General features: G+C 56.9%; 1 protein-coding gene across 1 annotated transcript; it reads left to right on the top strand.

Moving 5' to 3' along the window:
• The first annotated feature begins 32 nt into the window (after nt 1-32).
• Nucleotides 33-20,076, top strand: CNIH2 (cornichon family AMPA receptor auxiliary protein 2). Its single transcript, XM_037905280.2, has 6 exons — nt 33-602; nt 7,719-7,787; nt 15,976-16,023; nt 17,414-17,526; nt 17,830-17,973; nt 18,211-20,076. Exons 1-6 carry the CDS (start codon nt 522-524, stop codon nt 18,236-18,238), a joined length of 483 nt encoding a protein of 160 aa, XP_037761208.1. The 5' UTR covers nt 33-521; the 3' UTR covers nt 18,239-20,076.
• Nucleotides 20,077-25,153: the final 5,077 nt, after the last annotated feature.

Raw genomic sequence — 25,153 nt, 5'->3', positions numbered from 1 at the left:
ACACACTCACCCCCTCCTTGTCTCACCCCCTCCCTGTCTCACCCCACCCCCCCGTCTGTCTCTCACACACTCACCTCTCCCTGTCTCACACACACTACACCTCCGTGTCTCACCCATGCACACCATCCATTGTCTCTGGCTCACGCCCTCCCTGTCTCACACTCATAGCCCCTCACACTCACCCCACCCACTCCCACTCCCCCTCCCCCCTCCCTGTCTCACACTCACACCCCTCTCTCTGCCACACTCACACGCGGTTGCGCTTGCGCCCCGGCTCCTCCTCCCGGCTGGTTGCGAGCGGGGCCGGGGCTGGCAGTCGCGGCGGAGCCGGTCGAGAACCGGAGCCGGGAGCTGAGCGGAACTGAGGCGGGTCCCCGAGCCATGGGGCCCCGGGCTCCGCAGCGCTCCTAGGCGGGCGGGTCCGCCCGATTCCCCACGGCGGCGCCCAGAGCTCATGGGCGGCCGCACGGGCTGAGACCCCACGCCGGACGGGCTCGGAGGGACCCAGGCGTCCTGGCACCATGGCGTTCACCTTCGCCGCCTTCTGCTACATGCTCACCCTGGTGCTGTGCGCCTCGCTCATCTTCTTCGTCATCTGGCATGTGAGTGCGGGTGGGGGGTGGGGATCGGGAAGGGGGTTCGGTGCTGGGGGGGGAGGGTCGGGATGGGGGGATCCGGGCTGTGGGATGGGCGTGCTCAGAGGCTGCCCGTGTCCCTGTCAGGCCGCCTCCTCTGCCAGCCAGGCCCCCCGGGGATCGGGCCGGGGGCGGGGGGATCCACCCCGTTCATGCTGCCCCGTTTCTGGGGTTCGGGCTTGTCTCGCTACTTGCTCCCCCCGCCCCCGCGTCTCTCGGTCCCTGGCTGACAGGCTTTGCCTGAGTCTCCGCTTTCAAGAATAACAAGAACCGTGAATAATTCTGCAATGAAAGAGAGAGGGAGAGTTCCCCTCTGCCCCCATCACCCCGACACCGCACCAGCCCCAGTTCCCATCGCCCGGCTCCCCTTCTCACCACGCCCTTGGCCCTGCGCCCTGGCTGCCCGGGACCAGTTTGGGGGTTGCTCCCCAGGCCGGGCTGCTGGGAGGCGTTGGGCCGGAGCGGGGCTCCCGTCAGTGTGTGTGTGTGTGTGTGCGTGTGTGTGCGCGATGCTGGTGCTGGTGGTGATATGGAGCCGACGTAGCTAAGAAACCCAGGGTTGGGGGGGCCCTGCCTGCGCTGCCCCCCAGAGCCCCCTAACCCCCCCCCTCCGTCGTGGCTCCCCACTGTGTCCCAGCTCCCCCGGGTCTCCCCAACTGCCTCCCATCCCCCTCCCGGTCGGATCTTCCCCAAACACCCTCCCCTCCGCAGCCCGATCCCTCTCGCCCAGTCCCAACCCCCTCCCGTGCAGGATCCCTCCTGCCCCCAGCCAGATCCCCCGTGGATCCCCCAAATTGCCCTCCGCTGGATGCCCCCCCCCCCCGTTTGTTCCACGGCTGCTGCATATCCCGGGCTCCCCGCGATGTAGCCCCCCTTCCCGCTCAGCCGTAGCTAGGGAACCCGGCGCTGGTTGCCATGGGAACTACATCTGTTTACAAGATGGGCTCTGGGTATCAATAACAGGGTGGTGGGTTTAACTCCTCTGGTTCTGGGCGGGAGGTCTCCCCATCGCTCCCCTTCCTAGCCCTGCACCCCCAGCTCCGCCAGTGCCCCTCAGCCCTGCCTTGCAGACCCCCCCCCACCCTAGCCTCGGTGCCCCTCAATCCCCATCCACAGCCCCCTGCTATCCCAGCCTGGGCTCCCCCACACGGACACAGGTCTGGCTTGGCTTTCCACTGCATAGACAGCCTGGGCCTGTCTCTCCTGTATCCCAGATTACTGCCTCCTCATCCCTGCCCCCTCCCCATGGGCATCACAGCACAGCTGTGTCATCCCCCTCCTTGCCCACCCCCCACCCCCAGAGTGCCCAACTGCTTTGGCACTTGCCCCTGTCATGGGAGGGCTCCAACCACAGCTGTCTGGAGCAATGATCTTTGCAATAGTCAGGGATGAAAATGTGGGTGTTGGGAGTGCGGGGCACCAGCAGGGCTGTGGGGTGGGGGAAGCCCAGGGCTGGGATAGCAGGGGGCTACAGGAGTGAGGGGCCCCAGGGGTGTTTGGGGCATAGGATGCATTTGAAACAGGGACCTGGCCAGAGGGGTCTGTCCCTGGCAGCAACAATCCAGGTGAGTCTGGGAGCTACAGGCTGTCAGCTATTTCCTCCCCTGGTGCTGAGATGCAGCCACCTCTGGGGTGGGGCGCAGGGGCTGTTTAAACAGGGATCCCTTGCCTGGCACTGAACTGCAGCCACCTCTGGGATGGGGCACAGGGGCTGTTTATACAGGGATCCCTTGCCTGGCACTGAACTGCAGCCGCCTCGGGGGGCAGCGTGTGTGTGTGTGTGTGTGATAACAGGACAGTGTCACACAATAGTTTAGGACAGGAAGTGAAGCGGAATCCTGTCTGTCTGAAGAGTGCCCTAGGAGGACACAGGAGTAGGGCTGGGTGTGAGCTGCATTTCCCGTTTCATGGCAAATTCCACAAATTCAACATTCTTTCCTGGAACAGAAGCAAAAATATTTGGAAATTTCCCACAAAAGGAAACGACCCCCCCCCCCCCACCTCCCCCAGGCATTTGGGGTTAATGGAAGTGTCTGGTTCCCATTTCAACCGTTTCCAACTTTGAATGGTTTTCTATATAAAAACGATGAATTTCGTTCTGAAAAGTCATTTCAAAACCCACTGCCAAACCTTTTCATTCCAAAAACGTGCAAACAGGCCAGTGGGGTTTGGCCAGAAATGGCATTTTTATCAAGAAACAGTCCAAGGAAAAATTTCAGCTCCAGTCAGAAGCAAAAGGGAATGTACCAGAGTGTGAACAGAGCCCCTGACATGTAAGGATTTTGCCCTGCCCTGCTCCCTGCACTACTGTGCTCCCCTGCCCCCTGCGGAGCCCCCCCCTGCTCCCTGCAGTACAGCGCCCCCTGGGGAGCCCCCCATCCTGCCCCGCTCCTCCCGTCACAGCACCACAGTGGGGTCAGTAATGACTGCGAGGAGGGAGTGCCCCCTCTTGAGCCCCCTGCTCTGCTCCCTGCAGTACAGCGCCCCCTACTGAGGCCCACCCTGCAGCACAGCAGTGGAGGCTTTAGGGCTGGATGTGGCCGGGGTTGAGCCCTGGGAGCAGCTGTCCCAGGCAGCTGTGGGGATGGAGATAGATACGGGCTGCTCTGTGCCTTGCTGGCCCCTGCCTCTAACCCCCCAGGGGTCCTGACAGTGAAGTTGTGTCACTGCCAGTGTTAATTTGTGCCAGGGCTGAGCCCGGCACCCTGGGCTTGCTGCATCAGTTACGAATGTAAAGGAATTGCTTGAGCCCCAGCACCTCTTTCATTACAAATTAAGCACTGGTCACTGCCCGGCCATTAACACCCTTCTGTGCTCTGCCCCAGGGCCACACAATGGCCCATCCAGCCCAGTATCCCCCAGAGGTGTGCTGAGGGGGAGCTCACTGTGGTGCCCTCCTTCCTTCTCTGCTGGGGGTCAGGGGTTTGCATTGAACTCCAGCACCCCACAGATAAGTGACCTTTCCTCCCTGAACATGCAGCACATCCCATAATACTTTGTGTGCTGAGGGGGGCCCTGCCCCATTCCCTCGCTGCCCCCACTTGAACCCTTGGGAACCATAGATTCCCCTCCCCACCCAGCAGTGGAGGGTAAACTGAGGCAAGGGGGTCAAACAGCTTGCACAGTGGTATGCAGGGAATCTGCAGGGGAGCCAGGAACAGAACCCAGGTGTCCTGAGCCCCAGTCTGGGGCCCCCACTCCCCAGTCAGGGCCTGGCCCCTGAGGGGGCTTGGCTGCATGGGAGAGCCCATATGTGTCTGCACATTGCTTTGCTGGGTCTCCTCAACCAAGCTCCTAGCAGACATGGTGCCCCCCTGTAATCCCCCCCCCCGCAGCAGTAAGCAGCCCTCTTGCCACTGGGGAGCCCAGGGGCTGAATGGTTCCCCGGACTCGAGGCAGAGTCCTGGGGGATCCCTGTGGGGAGGGACAGGCAGGGGTGCTGGAACAATTTGTATAGTGGGGGTGCTGAGAGTCATTGAACCAAACTGTAAACCCTCGATAGAATGGAAGCCACTTCAAGTCAGGGGGTGTGGCAGCACCCCCGCACCCCTAGTTCCAGCACCTTTGAGGGGGGGGAGCTCCCCCAGCCAGGGCTCCTCTCTCAATAGAAGGAGTGAATTGCTCTGGATGTCCCCTGATCCTGCCCTTCCCCAGGCTCAGAACCCAGGTGACTGGGATCAGGGACCCAGGCGAGGGACTCAGGCGATTGGGAATCAAGGTGCCTGACCCCTTGGAGCAGCAGGGAAAGTTCCTCCCGCGCACTCCCCCCTGCTGGAAACCATCCTGTTGCCCCGGTGACCGGCTCCCAGGCGGCCAATGGTGGGTGGGTCACACGCTGGTTTCTCTCCCTCCAGTTCTGGGCAGGTGCTGGGCATGGGGGAAATGGAGGGGATGGAGTTTGTAGCTGTGCAAAGCCAGTTAACCTAAATCCCGACCTGCAGCCCCCCAGCTTTGCCAGTGCACTCAGTCCTGACCCGCAGCCCTCCAGCTCTGCCAGTGCCCCTCAATCCCAATTTGGAGCCCCCCAGCTCTGCCAGTGCACCTCAATCCCACCCTCAACCCCCCAGCTGTGCCAGTGCACCTCAATCCCACCCTCAGCCCCCCAGCTGTGCCAGTGCACCTCAATCCCACCCTCAACCCCCAGCTCTGCCAGTGCCCCTCAATCCCAACCTGGAGCCCCCAGCTCTGCCAGTGCACCTCAATCCCACCCTCAACCCCCAGCTGTGCCAGTGCCCCTCAATCCCACCCTCAGCCCCCCAGTTCTGCCAGTGCACCTCAATCCCAACCTGGAGCCCCCCAGCTCTGCCAGTGCACCTCAATCCCACCCTCAACCCCCAGCTGTGCCAGGTCCCCTCAATCCCACCCTCAGCCCCCCAGTTCTGCCAGTGCACCTCAGTCCAGACTCACGGTCCCCCAGCTCTGCCGATGCACCTCAGTCCCAATGCTCAGACCCCCAGCTCTGCCAGTGCCCCTCAATCCCAACCTGCAACCCCCCAACTCTGCCAGTGCCCTTCAATCCTGACCGCAGCCCCTCAACTCTGCCAGTGCACTTCAATCCCAACCCACAGCCCCCAGCTCTGCCGGTGCCCCTCAATCCCACCCTCAGGCCCCCAGCTTTGCCAGTGCACTTCAATCCCACCTGCAGCCCCCCAGCTCTGCCAGTGCCCCTCAATCTCACCCACAGCCCCGCAGCTGTGCCAGTGCCCCTCAATCCCAACCCCCAGCCCCCAGCTCTGGCAGTGCCCTTCAGTCACGATCCAAAGCCCCCCAGCTCTGCCAGTGTTCCTCAATCCTGACCCCCAGCCCTCCTGTTCTGCTGGTGCCCCTCAATCCCAATCCCCTGATATTCCAGCCCTGGGTTTACCACCTTCCCACCCCCACCCCCAGCACTCACTGACCCCTAATCTCCCCCACTGTGCCTGTCACAAAATTATGTCTGTCCCAGCACAAGCTGGAGTGTTGGACCCTGTCTAGGGCCTGGTGTGTGCAGTGAATTTGTGGGGTCTCAGCTTCATTCTGTGTGGGGCAGGCACCCAGCCACAGAGAGCAGCAGCTAAATGGTCCAGCCAGCCACCTCGTTACCCCATCCCTGGCTCCCTGCTCCCCCAGCTGGCCTTGCAGACTGTTCCTAGGGCTCTGATTATGGGGGGAGGATGCTGAAGCAGAATCCCTCCCCTGCCAGGCACAGAAGCCACGTGTGGGGGTTGCTAAGCAACCCCGACAGGCGCCTGTAGTCCTCATTGTTGCTTTGACAGGTACCAAGTGCAGCTCAGATCTGACTGTGGCTGGAGAGGAGCCCAGGGCTGGGTTAGCAGTGGGCTCTGGGCTGGGTTGGGGGGCACCATCAGAGCTGTGGGGGTGGGGGAGAGCCCAGGGCTGGGTTAGCAGAGGGCTGTGGGTTGGGTTGGGGGGCACCATCAGAGCTGTGGGGGTGGAGGAGAGCCCAGAGCTGGGTTAGCAGTGGGCTCTGGGCTGGGTTGGGGGGCACCATCAGAGCTGTGGGGGTGGAGGAGAGCCCAGAGCTGGGTTAGCAGGGGGCTCTGGGTTGGGTTGGGGGCACCATCAGAGCTGTGGGGGTCAGGGGAGCCCAGGGCTGGGCTAGCAGGGGGCTGAGGGTCAGGATTGGGGGAACCAGCAGAGCAGAACTGTGTGTCTCAGCCCATCACCTTGGTGAGTCTCTGCTCTGAGAGCCCAGAAATTGGTGACGGGAGTAGCTGGGGCTGGGGCACATGCCAGGGAGCCAGGAGGCTCTGGGTGCTGGTAATTGGGCCTGAGTGTGATGGACCTGGACATGCTTAATGTGGGGGGAGGGGGCAAACTCACGAGCAGGGGCTCTGGAAGGGGGAAGGGAATCCCCCAGACACACCTGCTGGAGACCACGGCAACAGGACTGAGCTCAGGCTAGTGACAGAAACATCTCCATTTGGGGAGGCCGGGGGGTATCGGCTCTGATCCAGGCTGGGGGCTCCCCCAGTCCCCCACTGTCTCACACCGGATCTCTCCCAGCCCCCGGAGGACGGGGAGGCAGTGGCTGAGTCACCCCATTTGGCTGGGGCTCCGGGGCTGGCTGTTCCGGAGCCGGCTGTGCTGGCAGGAGCCCAGGCAAAGCCATGTGGAGTCGGGGGAGGAAACTGGACCCCCCAGGGAAGCTGGGTCTCTCCACATCCTGCTGGGAGCTAACTTCCCTGGTAACGCTTGGGGGAGGATGGATCCAGGCTCTTCAGGGGGCAGATGAGTTCAGGGGGCTGGAAGCCATCCCAGCTCTGTCAGGGGAGTAGGGGCTAGTGGTTAGAACAGGGAGGGGCTGGGAGCCAGACTCCTGCTCTAATCCTTGATATTTTTATTATTGATATGGAAGTGCAAAGCAGCAGAGACTGGTGAATTCCTGTCAGCTTGATCACTTCTGGGGAGTTTATCAAGCAGTGACTGTTAGCAGTAGGGTCCGTCTGTTCCTCCCCATCTCCTGTATCCACAAACCAGCCAGTCCCTTGGCCCTGGGGCTGGATTGGAGCCAGCACACCATAGAAGGGAAAGCCCCATGTCCCATTCTCTAGAAGGGCTAGAGAGGAAGGGTGACAGAATGGGGAGCTGAGACGGTGTGCGTGTGTGTGAGGGGGTCCGGCTGGGTGCCCCAGTGGGTGGCACTGGCAGATGCTCCTCTCTGGCTTCATCAGCCCGCAGTTGGGGTCACCCCATGCAAATTGGCAGGATGGGTCTGATTTGCATACATAAATAAGATTGTGTGGGTTGGGCCAGACATTGCCTAGGTGATCATGTCCTCAGGCAGCCCCACCATGGGCTTGTGTGACCCCTCCTCACCTGCTTTCCAGGGGGCGACCCTCCTGGGAACTCCCTACCCTTCCCTCAATGAATGGGGGAGCCCCCATGGGAAGGTCGGGGGGATGGATCCCTGTATAAACAACCCCTGCACCCCACCCCAGAGGCAGCTGCATCTCAGCACTGGGTAAGAGATCCCTGGATACACTGCCCCCATGTCCCACCCCAGACTCAGCCGTGTTCCAGGGCTGGGCCGGGAGTATCTGTCTCTCTCTGCAGCTGTCTCTGACCCTGCTCCCCCCACAGATCATCGCCTTTGACGAGCTGCACACAGACTTCAAGAGTCCCATTGACCAGGGGAACCCGGCGAGGGCAGTAAGTCAATAGATGTGGTGGGAGAGGTGTGTCTGTCTCTGTGTCCGTCTGTGTCTGACCCTCCCCCTCACCCACTGCCATGCCCCCCCCGCCCATGTCGCCCATGTCATTCCTATATTTCTTAAATGTGGTGTCCACTCAACCGTCCTCTGCCATGAATGAGTGACGGTGGCGTGAGGGGTGCAGGGCTCCCAGACTCCTGGGTTCTATCCAAGCTCAGGGAGGGGAGGGGAGTCTAGTGAGTTAGAGCTGGGGGGCTGGCAGCCAGGACTCCTGGGTTCACTCCCGCTGGCTGTGCTGCGCTGAAGTTTGTGTCACTCAAATGTTTTTTCGGAAGGTCCCAAAGTTCCCATCAGCCCCTGGGGCTGGTCCGCCGGGGGGGTGTCAACACTACTCTGGGGCTGGGATTTCAACAGGCTTCCAAGGCTCTGCACCAACCCACCCCCTCCCATCCCCTCACCCCTCTTCCTTTTCCACCCCAGTCCCCCACCCCCTCCTTCTCTCCTCATCACACCCCTGGCCCAACCCCACTGCTTGCTGCTTTTTCATCTCTCTTTGCCTAGTTTGATCCAGCTGCATCAGTGCTGGTGCCCCTCCATCCCAGCCCCCAACCCCCCGCTAGCCCACCCCTGGGCTTGCGCTCAGCTCTGCCGATGCCCCTCAGTCCTGACCTGCAGCAGCCCTGGATCCTGTTCCCTCCATGCTCAGCTGATACTCTTCAGTCCCAGCCCCCAACCCCCTGCTACCCCAGCAGCCCCCATTCAGATGGGGGTCAAGGTGCGGGTGGGTTCTGGGGGCAGGCTGTGCTCAGGTGCGGGGGTGGAGGAGCTGTAATTAAAGATGCTGCTGACAATCACTAACAACTGCCCCCCCACCCCCAGCAATGTTCCCTCTAATTTTTCACAGGCTGTGTGTGCAAAAAATTTCTTCTGTGCAAATTTTTGTGTGCGCGGTGTTTCACTGTGTGCGTGGGGTTTAGGATCTGTGTGAACACGCACAGAGCAGAGGGAACAGTGCCCTGCAGGGTTTGCGGGGGCGGAATAGCACCCTGGGGCCTCGAGAGGGGAAGGGGCTTGCTATGGGTCACAGCGAGTCAGTGGCAGACCCGCGGAAAAAAACCCACTCCCACCCCAGAGCCAGGGATAAAACCCAGGAGTCCTGACTCTCCCTCTCTCTCCTGCTCAAACCCCTTACACCAGCATTTCCCAGGGGTGGGACCCAGAACTGGTTGGCGGAATGTTTCAAAGGGTCACGTGGCAGCTCCTAGCCCATGGGGCTGGCTGGGCTCTCCCTGCTTCAGGCACTGCAACCTCTGCGGTCCCAGCACCCCTCAGGTTTGGCCCAGCCACCCAGACAGGCCAAATCTGAGTGAGTGGCGGCCCTGTAACCCCATGAGCCAGGTCACAACTCCACCCACACACATTTGGTCCAATCAGGTGGGCGGGGCCAAACCTGAGCCGCGCTGCGACCGCCAGAGGTTGCGATGCCTGGCACTACCCCAGCCAGCACAGGAGCTGCTGCTGTGGGGTGAGTGCCGTGCAGTGCCCAACCCCGTCCTGGGGGCAGGAGCTGACCGAACCCCCCCCAAGGCCTCCGCCCCCCAGACTATTTACTGAGTCGCGACAGGCCATAAACATTTACAAAGGGATCCTGAGCCCCCAAAAGTTGAGAACCACTGCACTAGACCCCCCCTCCCTTCCAGGAGTGGGGGATAGAACCCAGGTGTCCTGGTGGGTGGCGAGCCCTGTCTGCTGCCTGTGTGTCGGCTGCAGTAACAGAGTTGCTGGGAGAGGAATTCAGGTCACACAGAGCTGTTTATATTTAGGGAAACGGAGTGGGAGCGATGGCCCCAGCTGCAGTCCCTGGCTTGGGGCCCCCGAGGTTGCTGGGATTGACTCTGCCCAGGCTAGGCACAGTGGAGGGGACAGCTGGGCCAGGTGAAGGAATAACTCCTCATAGGGCAGAGCGCTCCCTGTCTGTGCAGCCCAGAGCCCTGGAATCAACCACCTCCCTGCTCACACACAGCATCTGCCTGACTGATGGGAAACTGAGGCACAGATGGGGGAGGAACTGAATCAGGGTCATGCAATGAGTAGGGATGAGAAAGGGAAATAGAACCCAGAAGTCCTGGCTCCCAGCCCCCCTGCTCTAATCCTAGACCCCACTCTCACCCAAATTCTATTCATTAACATTTCAGTACTGGAGTAACCTCACTTCATATCTGATACCAGAATCCAGGCCCGACCCCAGTGCAGCCAGGGGTGACTCCGGATATACGTTGTGGGAGCTGACACCAGAATCTGGCCCCGACCCCAGTGCAGTCAGGGGTGACTCTGGATACAACCTGTGGGAGCTGACACCAGAATCCGGACCTGACCCCAGTGCAGTCAGGGGTGACTCTGAATATGCTCTGTGGGAGCTGACACCAGAATCCGGCTCTGACCCCAAGTGCATTCAGGGGTGACTCTGGACACAACCTGTGGGAGCTGACACCAGAATCTGGCCCTGATGTCAGTGCATTCAGGGGTGACTCTGGATTTATCCCAGGTAACCAACATCAGACTCTGGCCCACACTCCATCGCAGGCAGATGGTGACTTTGGATTTACTCAGGCTCTCAGCTCAGAATCTGTCCCTAGCCCAATTGCACTTGCTGACTCTGGATCAGTGCTTAATTTGTGCCAGGGCTGAGCCCCAGCACCTCTGGGCTTGGCAGTGCCGAGCCCCAGCACCTCTGGGCTTACTGCATCAGGTAAGAATGTAAAAAGTCGCTTGAGCCCCAGCACCTCTTTCATTACAAAGTAAGCACTGCTCTGATTGACCAGGGGAAGCTGAGCTCAGAATCCAGCCCTCATCCCGTTGCTGTTGCTGGGTGACTGGATTTACCACAAGGGAACTGAGATGTGGGGGCCACTGGGGGCTGGCGGGGATGAGATGGGGGTGAAGGAGGAGGGGAGAGAAGGAGCTGGGGAAATTGATGGGGGTGGGTTCTGGGGGCTGGCCTTGCTCAGGTGGGGGGGAGGGATCACAGCAGAGTGAATTTGGGGGTCTGGCTGTGCTCAAGAGGGGGTGAGCAGGTGGGGGGACCTTGCTGTGTGAGTCCTGCTTGTAAGTTTGCCTTTCCTGTTACTGATCCAGCCAGGGTTTGGGGTTCACTGGGTGGCAAAAGGGAAGAGACACTGAGGTTTCAGTCCCCCCAGATGAAGCTCAAGTTGCTTCCTGTTCTCTGCAGGGTTGGTAGCCGTGTGGGGAGCCCAGGGCTGGATAGCAGGGACTGCGGGTTTGAGGGGCTCTGACAGAGTTGTGTGGGGAGCCCAGGGCCGGATAGCAGGGGCTACGGGCCAGCACAGGGATACCAGCAGGGTGTCCAGGATTCCAGAGCTGGAATCCTCTCAGGCTGAGTCTCTGTTGGAAAAAGCTGCCATTTGAAGTCTCTGTTGCCCAGTCTCAGGGTTTGATCATGCATTTGGTGTCTTAGGGCATGTATGTGCTACAACCAAACACCCGGGCTGGCCCCTGTCAGCTGACTCAGGCTCATGGGGCTCCCTCCCTCCTCATGGGATCCCAGAGGCCCAGGCTCCAGCCCCAGCAGTTTCATAGCCCCTCAGCCCGAGCCTTGCCCACCTGAGTCAGATGGCATGGCCTAGCTATGTGTGTTTTATTGCAGTGTAGACATGCCCTTAAATCCCCAGCTCCCAGAGTCCTGGGATCTTCTGAGAATCGTGGCTTTCATATATAAACCCCCCAGAAACTTTCTCTCCCTTGTGGGGAGAAGCTGGTATCTGCCTCCTGGAGGCACCCCACAGGCGCTGAGCCAATAAATACAAGCCCAATGGCACATGATTTCAAAGCTAGTCTCATGGTTTTGGGGCCCCACTAGCCTTGGGGTTCATGCTGAAGAAACTGGAAATGTAAATGTTCCCTTTCCCCTCACGGGAGCACAAGCGGAGCCACTTCTCTTGAGCTCTGTCTATGTAGGGTCTAGTGTTTGTGTTTGTGCAGGGCTTAATGTCTGGGGTTTATGTGGGGTCTTGTCTGTGTTTGTGTAGGGCTTAGTCTCACTGTTTATATAGGACCTTACAAGATCCTTGACTTGCGTATTGTACAAGCCCTAACTAAGGGCACACATTGTGTCAGACTATGATGTGAATGATGGAGCCTGAACCCTCTTTACAACTTGGGGGGGGGAGGAAGTGGGGCCCCAGAGGCCCTGGGATTTGGGCTCCACCTTCATTTTGGACTTTCTGCAAACCCTAGCCCTATATAAGGGCAAGGAAGTGTCTTTATGGCTACTTGCACCCCACCCCTGACCCCAGCTCCAGCAATACCCTGACACACAAAACTAATTCCCAGAGTGGGTATCCATGTGCACACCCTCCCCTCCCCAACCACAAGACCTCATTCACCTCCCACAGCTGAGGATAGAACCCAGGGGTCCTGGCTCCCCTCCTCCCCCACACCCTGCTCTAACCACAAGGTTCCTAGATTATAAAGCCAGAAGGGACAATTGTGATCATCTAGTCTGTCCTCCTGTGTAGCTTGTTCCAGTGTCTAATTAAAGCGCTGGGGCAGGTTACTTGGGGAGACAGTGGAATTCCCACCAGTGGAAGTTTTTAAGAACAGGTTAGACAAACACCTGGCAGGGGTAAGCCAGGTTTACTTGGTCCAGCCTCCTTCAGATGGGTGGCCTAGATGACCGTGTTAGGTGCATTCCAGCCCTACATTGCTATGATTATATAACACAGGGCATAGGACTTCCATGAATTAACTCCTGGTTGCACTAGAATAGAGCAGATCTGTTAGCAAAATATCCCATTTTGATTTAGACATTGCCAGCCATGGTGAATCCACCACAGCCCTGGATAAATTGTTCCAACGTTTAATTACCTGCACTGTTAAAAATGTAGGTGTCTTATCCCTAGTCTGAATTTGTCCAGCTTCAACTTCCAGCCCTTGGCTCTTGTTAGACCTTTGGCTGCTCTATTGCAGCTCCATTATCCAATTTCTGTTCCCCACGTAGCTACTTCTAGCCTGTGATCAAGTCACCCCTTAATCTTCTCTTTGTTAAACTAAACAGATCGAGCTCCTGGAGTCTCTGACTCTGAGGCATGTTCTCTAAGTCTTTAGTCATTCTCGTGGCTCTTCTCTGAGCCCTCCAATTTATCAGCATCCTTCTTGCATTGTGGTACCAGAGCTGGATGCAGAATTCCAGTAGTGGCCGCACCAGCGCCACGCCCGGAGGTAACAGAACCTCCCTTCTCCTATTTTAGACTGCCCTGTTTACACACCACAGGATCGCATTAGCCCTTTTAGCCACGGCATCGCACTTGGGAGCTTGTGTTCAGCTGATTATCCGCCATGAGCACCCAAGCCCTTGTCAGAGTTCCCTGTCCTGAAAGTATGGCCCGTGTTCTTTGTTCCTAGAGGTGTATGTTTACATTTGCCCATATTACAACGCACATTGTTTGCGTGTGCCCAGCTTACCCAGGGAGCCAGATCGCTCTGTATCCGTGACCTAACTTCATTATTTATTACTCTCCCAATCTTTGTGTCATCTGCAAACATTCCATGATGATTCGATGTTTTCTTCCAGGTCACTGATAAAAAGGTTAACTCGTGTAGGGCCAAGAGCTGATCCTTTGGAACCCCACTAGAAACACTCCCATTCAGTGATGATTCCCTGTGTACAGTTACATTTTGCGACCTAGCACTTAACCAGCTTAACCCCATTTAATGTGTGTCATGTTGGGTTTGTATTGTTCAAGGTTTTGAATCACAATGTCATGCAGCATCACATCAAATGCCTTACAGACGTCTCAATATGTTACATCAGCTTTATTACCTTTATCAACCAAACTTGGAGTTTCATCAAAAACTATACCAAATTAGTTTGACAGGAACTATTTTCCATAAACCCACGTTGAGTGGCATTAATTATATCACACTCCTATAATTCTTTATTAATTGAGTCCCATCATATCTGCAGCCCCATGTCTTGCCTGGGATTGATGTCAGGCTGACAAGCCTATAATTACACAGGTCCATCCTTTGGCCCAGTTTAAATACTGGTGCAACATTAGTGTTCTCCCAGTCCTCTAGAACAGGGGTTCTCAAACTTTTTCTTTCTGAGCCCCCCCCCAACATGATATAAAAACTCCACAGCCCACTGTGCCACAGCAACTGTTTTCAGCATATAAGAGCCAGGGCCTATGTTAGGGGTAGCAAGCAGGGCAATTGCCTGGGGCCCCATGCCACGGGTCCCCTGCAGAGCTAAGTTGCTCAGGCTTTGGCTTCAGCCCCAGGTGGCAGGGATCACGGCCCTGGGCTTCAGCCCCAGCCAGTGGGACTTTGGCTTTCTACCCTGCGAGTCTAATGCGAAGCTAGGCCCCAGCGAGTCTAATGCTGGCCCTGCTTGGAGAACCCCCAGAAACCTGCTCGCAGCCCCCCCCAGGGGGCCCCAGACCCCTGGTTGAGAACCACTGTTCTAGAACTTCCCCAGTACTCCAAAACATATTGAAAAATCAACCCTAATTGTCCAGAGAGCTCCTTGGTCAGCTCTTTTAATACATTTGGATGCAAGTTATAGGGCCTTGCTGATTAAGAAATGTCCCAAGTGGCAAAAAAAACAAAACTTGCCGCCGAACGGGGAGGCGGAATCCTGCCTGCCGAACACGGAGGCGGAGTGATGGTGCGGCCGAAGAAGAGTCACGTCCCCGCCGCCGAATTGCCGCCGAGCGCGAAACGTGCTGTGACGGAGTGGCCGCCGAATTCCTGCCACTGCCGAGGGTGGATTGCTGCCCCAGAGCCCGACCTCCTGCCTCTCCTTTACATTTGCCGCCCCAAGAACCTGCTTGGTTCGCTGGTGCCTGGAGCCAGCCCTGACCTTAACTTTAGTAGATGCTGTTTAACATCCTCTGGAATTACTTTTGGAATAGAAAGTGTTTCATCACTATCATCATCATATGATATGAACACATTATCTGGCTTTTTCTCAAATACAGAACACAAATAGTTATTGAATACTTCTGCCATTTCTACATTATTATTGACAATTTTGCCATTTCTATTTAGGAATGGACCAATGTTGTTTTGTTCTTAACATTCTTGAAAAAAATTCCTTCTCATTGTCCTTAATTCTGCTGGCCAAACATCACTCCTTGTATCCTTTTGCTTCCCTTATTAATTTTCTACAATTCCTAGCTTCTGATTTATATTCATGGCTATTGACTTCCCTTCTCTTCCTTTTGTATCTATCTGTCTCGTTCATTTATTGTAATGAACTGCCCTCACTTCATCTCTAAGTGAGGTGGGTTCTTTCTTGATTGTGGCTTTTTAGGCTTCTATTAAAATGTTCTTAAACAATTCCTAATTATCATTCACATTTTTCTCATTAAATTCTGCCTCCCAGCTGACTTGGTTCCTTTTAGCTTTCAGCCTTGTGAAACGAGACCTTTTAAACATAAGTTAATATATTGCTAGTTTGGGGTTTATTCTGTTTATACGTAACAAATGTGATCAAGTCTTGATCGCTTGCATCTAAGCAACAACAAATTTTTAGTTCTGTGCTCAGTTCCTCTTTATCTGTTCAGATGAGGTCTAATATAGAATTCCCTCATGTTGGATGCAATACTCTGAGTTAGGAAATTGTCATTTATAACTGCAATCTATAATATATAGAAATTCCAAGGATGCTTTAGCACTGACAGCAGGAGGCCTCCAGCAGATGTCACTCAGATTGAAGCCCCCATGATCACACTGTTCATTCCCCCTCTACTCATTAAAAACAGGTGTGGAAGGAACCAGGCATCCTGTTCTCTAGTGGATTTGGTGGCATGTAGAAGACACCATCTAGTAACCAATCTATTGCTTTACCTGTTAGGACATTGATCTATAAGCATTGTAGATCATTTGCTTTCGAGCTGTCGGTGACTCAGACACACATAATGCTATATTTCACACACCCCTTGCCTTTTTGCCCACTTGATCCTTCCTAAATAGGCTATAACCATTGATTTTTAACATTCCAACCCCACTCCCGTCCCAGAGCCAGGTATAGAACCCAGGAGTCCTGACTCCCAGCCCCTCCCACCAGGCTTGAACACCCCTCTCTGTTCCTGCCTCACCCCCTTCTTTCAGCCCTCCCCTGTGCCAGCTCTCAGTCTAATTCCCTGTTTCTTTCCCCCCTGCAGCGAGAGCGATTGAAAAACATTGAGCGGATTTGCTGCCTCCTGAGAAAGGTGCGTCCGTGTGTCCCTGTCCCTGCCTCATCTGTCTGTGTGTCCCCCCACGTCCATGTGGCCCCATCCCTGCCCCTTATGTCTTAGCTCTCCCAGTCCCCAAAACAGTGCATGACCAGTTCTTGAACCCCCAACCTGGGAGCAACTGACAGCGCCTGAACCCTCCAGCCCCCTGAACTCCTGCACCTCTCCAAACATCTGCACCTCCTCCCTATAGCCTCCTCACCTCTCCCCACTGCATCCTGAACCCCCAAGCTCCATCACTCCTCCCCTTCCTAGGCTCCCTGAACTTCCACCCCACAGCCCCCCACACCTCTTCCCACAGCCTCCTGAACCCCCAACCCTTCTCCCATCTCCTGCCCCTCCTAGGCTCCCTGCACCTCCTTGCACCCTCTCCCCTCCTAGGCTCCCTAGACTTCAGCCCCACAGCCTCCCACTTCTCCCACAGCCTCCTGAACTCCCAACCCCCTTGGCTCCCTGCACCTCCTCCCCACAGCCCCCGACATCTCTCCCCACAGCCTTGTCTGCTCACACCTCCTCCCCCCCTAGGCTCCCTGCACCTCCTCCCCACAGCCCCCCACATCTCTCCCCACAGCCTTGTCTGCTCACACCACCTCCCCTCCTAGGCTCCCTGCACTGCCTCCCCGAAGCCCCCAACATCTCTCCTCATAGCTTCCTGATCCCCCAAGCCCCCTCCCACCCCTTCCCCTCCTAGGCTTCCTGCACCTCCTTCCCTCAGACACCCCCCCACACCTCTCCCCACAGTTTTCTGAGCTCCCAACCCTCCTCGCACCTCCTCCTCCTCCTAGGCTCCCAGCATCTTCCCCCCACAGCCCCTGACACTTCTTCCCACACCCTCCTGAACCCTCACCCATCCCCTAGCCAGTCCCCACCTGCCTTAGGGCCAGATCAGAGCTGCCTCCTCCCCCAGGAAAGGCCCCATATCCTATTCCCTGCTACCCTGAGCCAGCCAGTTCCCCTGCCCTGGGGCCAGATTGGAGCTGGTGCCCCTGGGGAGGTGCTGTGTTGCTTGTGTCAGTTTCCCTGTTGTGTGTTGCTCTGCATTTCCGTCCGAGAATACCCCCCGCCCCCCCCCCCCGTATTATTTATACCTGGCTGTTGGCAGGACAGGACACGGCCATGGCCAAGCCGCGGCATACTAATGGGGTGCCTGTGGGGAGCACAGTGTGCTGAGGCGGCATCTACCCACTACTGGCAGTGGGAGCCAGGTAGGGTTGCCAATTTTGGTTGGGCATATTCCTGGAGGTTTCCTCACATGACATAATCTTTAAGTACAGATTAATCTTAAATTCCTGGAGGGTTGACAACCCTAGAGCCAGGACTCCTGGGGTCTATTTCCCCACTGACCAGGGCTTGCTCTCTCTTCCAGCTCGTGGTCCCTGAATACTCCATCCATGGGCTCTTCTGCCTCATGTTCCTGTGTGCAGCCGAGTGGGTCACCCTGGGCCTCAACATCCCTCTGCTCTTTTACCACCTCTGGAGGTGAGTGGGGTCTGCGCCCTGGGAGCCAGCCCTCCTCGAGAGGACAGCTTGTGGGGGGAGGGAGTGCAGCCTCTGGGGGTGGAGGGTTGGGATTGAAGGACACGGGGCGGGGTGCCCAGGGCTGGGCTGGGGGGGACCGGCAGAGCCGTGGGCATGGCGGGGCTAGCAGGGGGGCCGGCAGAGCTGTGGGCGTGGCTGGGCTAGGAGGGGGGGTCTTTCCTAAGCACTACAGGAAGCCCCTTGCACGAGGCGTTTGGGAGGACAAAGACGCTGTCTGAGCCCTGGCCTCGTTGCCCCCCCCAGGTACTTCCACCGCCCGGCAGATGGGTCCGAGGTGATGTACGATGCTGTCTCCATCATGAACGCCGACATCCTCAACTACTGCCAGAAGGAGTCGTGGTGCAAACTAGCCTTCTATCTGCTGTCCTTCTTCTACTACTTGTACAGGTAGGCCCCAGCACGGTCTCTGGGGAATCCTTACCAGGGGCTGAGATGCAGCCTCCTCTGGGGTGGGGCATGGGGAGGTTATACAGGGATCCCTTACCCAATACTCAGGTACAGCTGTCTCTGGGGTGGGGCGCAGGTCTGTGTGCCTGGCGCTGAGACCCTGTGCTCCTCACTCCTGACCTGCAGCTCCGTTATGCTGCAGCATTTCAGGGTGTCTCTTTTTCTTTCTCTCCCCAGTATGGTTTATACTTTGGTGAGTTTCTAAGAGGACTGAGTGGGGGACCCCACAATTATCTCAGTGGCTGCTCCTGGACTCCTGGGCTTACCCCCAACCAGCTGTTTCTAGGAGAGCGTAAGAGATGCTGGGAACACAGGAGGGCCCTGAAACTCCAACACCCCCATGGGCCTGATGCTCCGCCCCCATGGATTTGAGGCTCTGCCCCATCGCTGGACGACTCGCAGGATCAGATGTTGGGCCTCCCCATATTAGGGCCGCCCCGTGTTTTGAGTGACTCACTAAACCCTGCTGCCCCTCATTTCTGCAGCGCCCATGAGGAGGGGAGCGTCTCCTTCCAGATGTACCCTCCCCACCTCTGAGATGGGGGCCAGGGCAGGAGCGACCTCCCCCACCCCAGCTGTGACACTCCCCATTGCCACACCCCATTGTGAGCCTGTCTGTTGGGGGGCAAGGAGGGGGACGGGGCACCCTGTCCCACTGTTAAACCCATTTTAGGGTGCAGGGGAGCTGGATACTGGGCACCTCTCCCCTGCAGTGTCATTATAATGCGGGGGTAGGGGGTCAGGGCTGATGTCCCTAGGACCAGGGGTGTTATTCTGTTGGACACATTTACGTCTAATCCAGGGGGTGTAACCCACCCAGGATCTCCCCACAACCTATGGAGCACAGCCCCTGCCCCCCCCCCCACCCCAGGGCAGGCCCAAACCCCACACATGCCAGGGCGTGGCAGGGTATTTCTGTGTGTTTGTAGTGTTGAATTTGTTACCAGGAGTTATTGTCTGGAGTGGGGGCTGGGGGCCCAGGGGGTGCCTTAACTAGACCCCAAGGAGAAGGGGCTCAAGGCTGAACAATGACACCCCCCACCCACTGCAAATGTCAGGCCCGCTCCAACCCTCATTACCTCCTCATTACCAAGTTGGGGGGAAGATTTTGGGGTGCACTCAAATTTGGGCCTTGAGTCCGGAAAGTGGGATGGGGTCCCTGTGTGTGGGGGTGACCTGTTATCCTGCATGCGGGGGGGGTCTCTGTGCAGAACACCCCATTATCTCACGTCGGGAGCTGTTCTGGGCTCGGTGCTGGGGAGGAAATCCCTGGTTTTAGAAGGAGGGGATTCCGCCCCCCTCTCCCCCCCGGCACCTCCACCTGGGGTCAGACCCACACAGAAAGGGACCCTGGTGCCAGAGCTGTCTACAGATGTTGGGGTGGGTGGGAGAAATCGCTCCCCCTTGGTCATTTTCCCCCCTCCCCATTTCTCCCCCTCCCTGGGGCATTTGTGTATGAAAGAAACATTGGCTAAACAATCCTCAACTTTGTGGCTAAATAAAAACTTGCAAAAAAAAAAAAACGGCCCCCCCCCATTGGCCTCCTGGTGTCTGTAAGTGGGACAATGAGCCCTCAGGGAGCGCTGGCTCCAATCCGGCCACAGGGCAGGGCAGCACTTTCCACGCTCGGGGCCACCAGCTCCAAGCCGGTCCCCTGCCACAGCGCTTCATTGCCCCCCTCCACAGCCATGGGAGAGGGGCTGAGCAGGCCCCCGACTGGCTGCCTCCCAAGGGTAGGCAGCACATTGCCGGGGCTTGGGGGGCAGGGGGTGCTCTGGCACTGCTGCTGTGGGGGACTGTGAAGTGCTGGGCAGCCTGTCCCCACCAATCCTGGCCTCCTGGGGACGTGTCTTTGCTCCTAGCCCCCAGGGCACTGGGGAGCTGGTTTGCACTGCAACAGCGCAAGGGCCTTCAAGGGGTGCCAACATTGTGTTTAAAAACTAAGGGCCTGTTTTTGTAGCGCCCCCCCCCCCCCGGCCTGCCCGATATTGTTGTTATCAGAGTTTGGAGCATGTAGCAATAAGAAGCCGTACTCACCCCCCTGCCCCCCCCCCCCCGGTCATTCGCCAGGGGCATTGCTTGCTGCTTTTTGCAGCACTCAGCAACTCCAGAGCTTGTTGAGATGAAAATATAAGGGACGTACGTCCCGTGTAATAAGGGACTGCTGGCAGCCCTGCTTCTGAGTGGCCCTTACCACAGGGACCCCCCAAAGCCTGGCAGGATGGGATGTGTGCTCTCACCCCAGGGCTAGGCACTGCTGTTGGAGTGTACGCAGCCCTTGAGCACCAGCGGGCACACACTCATGGGCTCAGCCCTTCATCCCTTCTTGCCAGACCAAACCCCTGCCCCCCCCCCCCAACTAGCCTCACACACAGCCTTCAGGACACACACACCCCCACCCGCACACAAACACAGTCCCCCACTGCGCACACACCCCAGCCACCTGCTAGGCCAGCAGTCACTCAGCGGTGGCTTGGTCTGTTACTCCTGCCTGAGCCAAAGGGACAACCCGAGGGTTGGCTCCTGTGCAGGGACAGGGGTGGTGGCTCATAGTCACAGTGTAGGCAGCAAGCTCAGTCCCTATGGGGCAGCCCAGCTAGCCAGGCCCAAGGACATCCCCACTACTGGAACCTGGGCAGGGATTCCTGGGTTCTTTCCCCAGCTGGTGGGAGGGGGGCTAGAGGCTTAGCCAGGGTGAGGGGGGGACCCTGTGAGGCCTGCAGGGCTCTGTCACTCCACTGGGAGACGACTGGGGTTTGGGGCGGGGGGGGGGGGGGGCGCTGTTAGCCAGGATTCCTATGTCCGAGCCTCTTCGCTGACATGTTTCCCCTCTGTAATGAGCTCAGTAAAATTCTCTCCTGGGGCAGTTGTAGGGCTGCAAAGCTCTTTGAAGCGCTCGAGAATAATCAGCAACTGCTGTTTTCTGGGCCATTTATCAAGTCTCGGATCAAATTTGTCACTATGCTGCCAGGAGAGAGTGTGAACGAGAACCCTGCACTGGCAACGAGCCACCTCCCCCAGGCTTTGATCTGCTGGGAAGGCGCCATCACAGCCGTGGCGCGAGGGATCCCTTTCCTGGCGCCATGCTGCAGCTGCCTCTGGCGTGGGGCACGGCGGCTGTTTATACAGGGGTTCCCTCGCCTGGCAGTGAGCAGCAGCTGCCTCTGGGGTGGCGTGCTGGGGCTGTTTATACAGATTTCCTCCCCCACCCCGCCTGGCACTGAGACATGACCCATCAGCATTTTGGGGTTTGGCCGGGGGGGTGGGTGGGGGGATGCAACGGTTGGAGCCCAGCCGCCAGGGTGGGAGCTGATATGTAATGGCCAGTGCTCACTGTCCTCTCTGCTTGCTCCAGCACATTAGCCATGAGCTGCAGCACTGATGGATTTAATCTGTTTAGGTGAGTTGCCACCTGACCGCTCCCCAGCTGGCCCCATCTCCAGCCACAGGATCCCAGCTGCTGGCCCTGGGGCTGCCCTCAGCTCCCCCCTCCCCGCCTGCTGCAATGCTCATGAATTTGTCCTTGATTCGCTCCATTTCTCCATTAAACAAAGCAGGATAGTTAATATGGGCACACCTAGACTGGGCTGGGGGAGCAAGCGTGTGTTTGTGGCCTACCCTCGGGGCGCGGGGGGTGGGGGTGGCGGGCACCACAGCCAATCCAGCCCCAGGGTGGGGGAAACAGACTGGTGTGGGGGTGCAGGGAATGGACTACAGGGCCTTTCCCTGGGGGGCGGAGGGAAGAGGTGCTGGCTTTTGGGCGCACAGGCAGGGGTGATGGTGCTTGTGCAAGGTGTGTCAGGGTTAGAGCTGGGAAGGCTGGCCGCCAGGCCTGTGGGGCCTATTGGTTAGAGTGGTGGGAGGTGGGGGCTGGGTGTCAGGACTACTAGGTTTTAGTCCTCGCTGCGGGACAGGCCATGGAACTAGTGGGATGAGCTGGGTGTCAGGACAGTGGGGTTCCAGTCTCAGCTCACTGGAGGGGGGTGGGGGAGAGTTCACACCTCATTCACCCCCCCACGCCCAAGATCTCTGCTTAATTGGAAGAGCCAGCAACCTCCAGATATTGCAGAAATGGGGAGAGTGGGGGAGTTGGTCAGAGCTTGGGGTGGGGGGAAAGACAGTGCTGGGGGAGGGGTAGAGCTTACCTGTCTTTCTTGCCCCCACCCATCCCTGCTGACTGAGGTGCTGGATTCACAGTGAAGGGAAGTGGTGGGGGAGGGGGTCTGGCAGGAGACCTGGGAGCCTCCCCCACAACTGCTGCGGTCAGCATTGCAGCATTAATTGCTCTTGGGGGGAGTGGTTGCAAGGTGATGATGAGCAGTTAACTAACAGACCCTGAGACAGAAGGGGAGCCCAAGGCTGGGCTATCAGGGGGCTGTGGGTCAGGACTGAGGGGCACTGGCAGAGCTGGGGTGGAAACTGATAGCTGCTCTGGCCCATATGGGGGTCCCTGGCTCATAACTGGGCATAGGTGCTGGAACGGGGGGTGCTGTTGCACCCCCCTGGCTTGAAGCGGTTTCCTTCATATCCAGCATTTACAGTTGGGTTCAATGGCTCTCAGCGCCCCCACTGTACACATGGTTCCAGCGCCCCTGTAACTCAGGGCATCTGCTGAGGAAAGTTTGTGGGGATCCAATACATCTGCTTCCATTTGCTTCCCTGAGCAAAGGGCCCTGTGTGCTGGGCTCGCAAAGGGCTCGCACTGACACCTGGTGGCAAGAGGCAGAATGACAATGTCAGCAGCATTGAAGGCAGGATGAGCCAGAGCTCACTCCCTGTCTGGTCCCCTCCCCACCCTTGCATCCCTGTGCTGCAGCAGGCCTGGGCTATAGTGGAGGCAAGGGTTAAAGTGCTGGGCAAAGGGGCTCTGACTGGCTGCTTGCCCCACCTCCTGTGGTATAAGCGGCCAATCAGAGCTGCTACAGTGCTCTTCCCCCAGGAGGTGCAGAGGAGGCGGGGGTGGGGGTAGAGTTAATAGGGGGTGAGAGGAGGGACAGTTTGATGGGGCAGGCAGCTGTGAAGGCACTTTAATAGCTGTGGAAAATTACAGATCATAGAATATCAGGGTTGGAAGGGTCCTCAGGAGGTCATCTAGCCCAACCCCCTGCTCAAAGCAGGACCAATCCCCAACTAAATCATTCCAGCCAGGGCTTTGTCAAGCCTGACTTTAAAAACTTCTAAGGAAGGAGATTTCACCACCCTCCTAGTGAAAAAGTTTTTCCTAATACCCAACCTTGAGACTATTACTCCTCGTTCTGTTATCTGCTACCACTGAGAACAGTCTAGAGCCATCCTCTTTGGAACCCCCTTTCAGGTAGTTGAAAGCAGCTATCAAATCCCCCCTCATTCTTCTCTTCCGCAGACTAAACAATCCCAGTTCCCTCAGCCTCTCCTCATAAGTCACATGTTCCGGTCCCCTAATCATTTTTGTTGCCCTCCGCTGGACGTTTTCCAATTTTTCCACATCCTTCTTGTAGTGTGGGACCCAAAACTGGACACAGTACTCCAGGTGAGGCCTCACCAATGCCCAATAGAGGGGAACGATCACATCCCTCGATCTGCTGGCAATGCCCCTACTTATACATCCCAAAATGCCATTGGCCTTCTTGGCAACAAGGGCACACTGTTGACTCATATCCAGCTTCTCGTCCACTGTAACCCCTAGGTCCTTTTCTGCAGAACTGCTGCCGAGCCATTCGGTCCCTAGTCTGTAGCGGTGCATGGGATTCTTCCGTCCTAAGTGCAGGACTCTGCACTTGTCCTTGTCGAACCACAACAGATTTCTTTTGGCCCAATCCTCTAATTTGTCTAGGGCCCTCTGTATCCTATCCCTACCCTCCAGCATATCTACCACTCCTCCCAGTTCAGTGTCATCTGCAAACTTGCTGAGGGTGCAATCCACACCATCCTCCAGATCATTAATGAAGCTATTGAACAAAACCGGCCCCAGGACCGACCCTTGGGGCACTCTGCTAGATACCGGCTGCCAACTAGACATGTAGCCATTGATCACTACCCATTGAGTCTGACAATCTAGCCAGCCTTCTATCCACCTTACAGTCCATTCATCCAGCCCATACTTCTTTAACTTGCTGGCAAGAATATTGTGGGAGACCGTGTCAAAAGCTTTGCTAAAGTCAAGGAACAACCCGTCCACTGCTTTCCCCTCATCCACGGAGCCAGTTATCTCGTCATAGAAGGCAATTAGATTAGTCAGGCATGACTTGCCCTTGGTGAATCCATGCTGACTGTTTCTGATCACTTTCCTCTCCTCTAAGTGCTTCAGAATTGATTCCTTGAGGACCTGCTCCACGATTTTTCCAGGGACTGAGGTGAGGCTGACTGGCCTGTAGTTCCCTGGATCCTCCTCCTTCCCTTTTTTAAAGATGGGCACTACATTAGCCTTTTTCCAGTCGTCTGGGACCTCCCCTGAGCGCCATGAGTTTTCAAAGATAATGGCCTTGAAATTCTTCCTCCCGCAACTCCTTTTTCACACTACTTTAAGCACTGCAGGGAGCAGGGCCTGCACTTGTCCCCCACATGGGTTCAAAGCCCCCTACAGCCAAACACTCAACCCTGAGCTGTAAAGATACCAAACCCTAATGAACCTCCCACCTCCATCATTCCAGGGCACAATAATGGAATGACTGACACAATAGAACTCAATTAATAAAGAAGTGTGGTATAATTAAAACCAATCAACATAGGGTTATGGAAAATAGAGCCTGTCAAAATAACTTGGTATATTTTTTTGAGAGTCAAAGATGAGTGTTGATGTCAAACACTTATCCTGGGGTACCATGGCAAATGACTTACAGAAGTCTATCTTAAGAAACCAGATCAATACTAAATCACCACAGCACACATTAACTGGATTAAAAACTGGCTTACTGATCTGTCTCATGTTGTACTTGTAAACAGGAAATCATCACTGGGTGCATATGTTTCTACTAGGGTCCCACAGTGACTGGTTTTTGGCACTATCCTGTTTAGTATTTTTAGCAATGACATGGAAGAAACCAAAAAATAATTGCTGATAAAGTCTGTAGATGACACAAAGATGGGAGGACTAGTGAATAACGAAAAGGATAAGTCACTGATACAGAACGAGCTGGTAAGC

The sequence above is a fragment of the Chelonia mydas genome, chromosome 7, assembly GCF_015237465.2.
Source record: "Chelonia mydas isolate rCheMyd1 chromosome 7, rCheMyd1.pri.v2, whole genome shotgun sequence".
Classification (NCBI taxonomy): Eukaryota; Metazoa; Chordata; order Testudines; family Cheloniidae; genus Chelonia; species Chelonia mydas.
Note: the sequence above shows the minus strand (reverse complement) of the source record. Positions and strands in the feature narration are given on the sequence as shown.

Coding starts and splice junctions, on each gene's coding strand:
- CNIH2 (XM_037905280.2), top strand. CDS start 522: ATGGCGTTCACCTTCGCCGCCTTCTGCTACATGCTCACCCTGGTGCTG. Junction 603..7,718: donor TCTTCTTCGTCATCTGGCAT/GTGAGTGCGGGT, acceptor CTCCCCCCACAG/ATCATCGCCTTTGACGAGCT. Junction 16,024..17,413: donor TTTGCTGCCTCCTGAGAAAG/GTGCGTCCGTGT, acceptor TCTCTCTTCCAG/CTCGTGGTCCCTGAATACTC.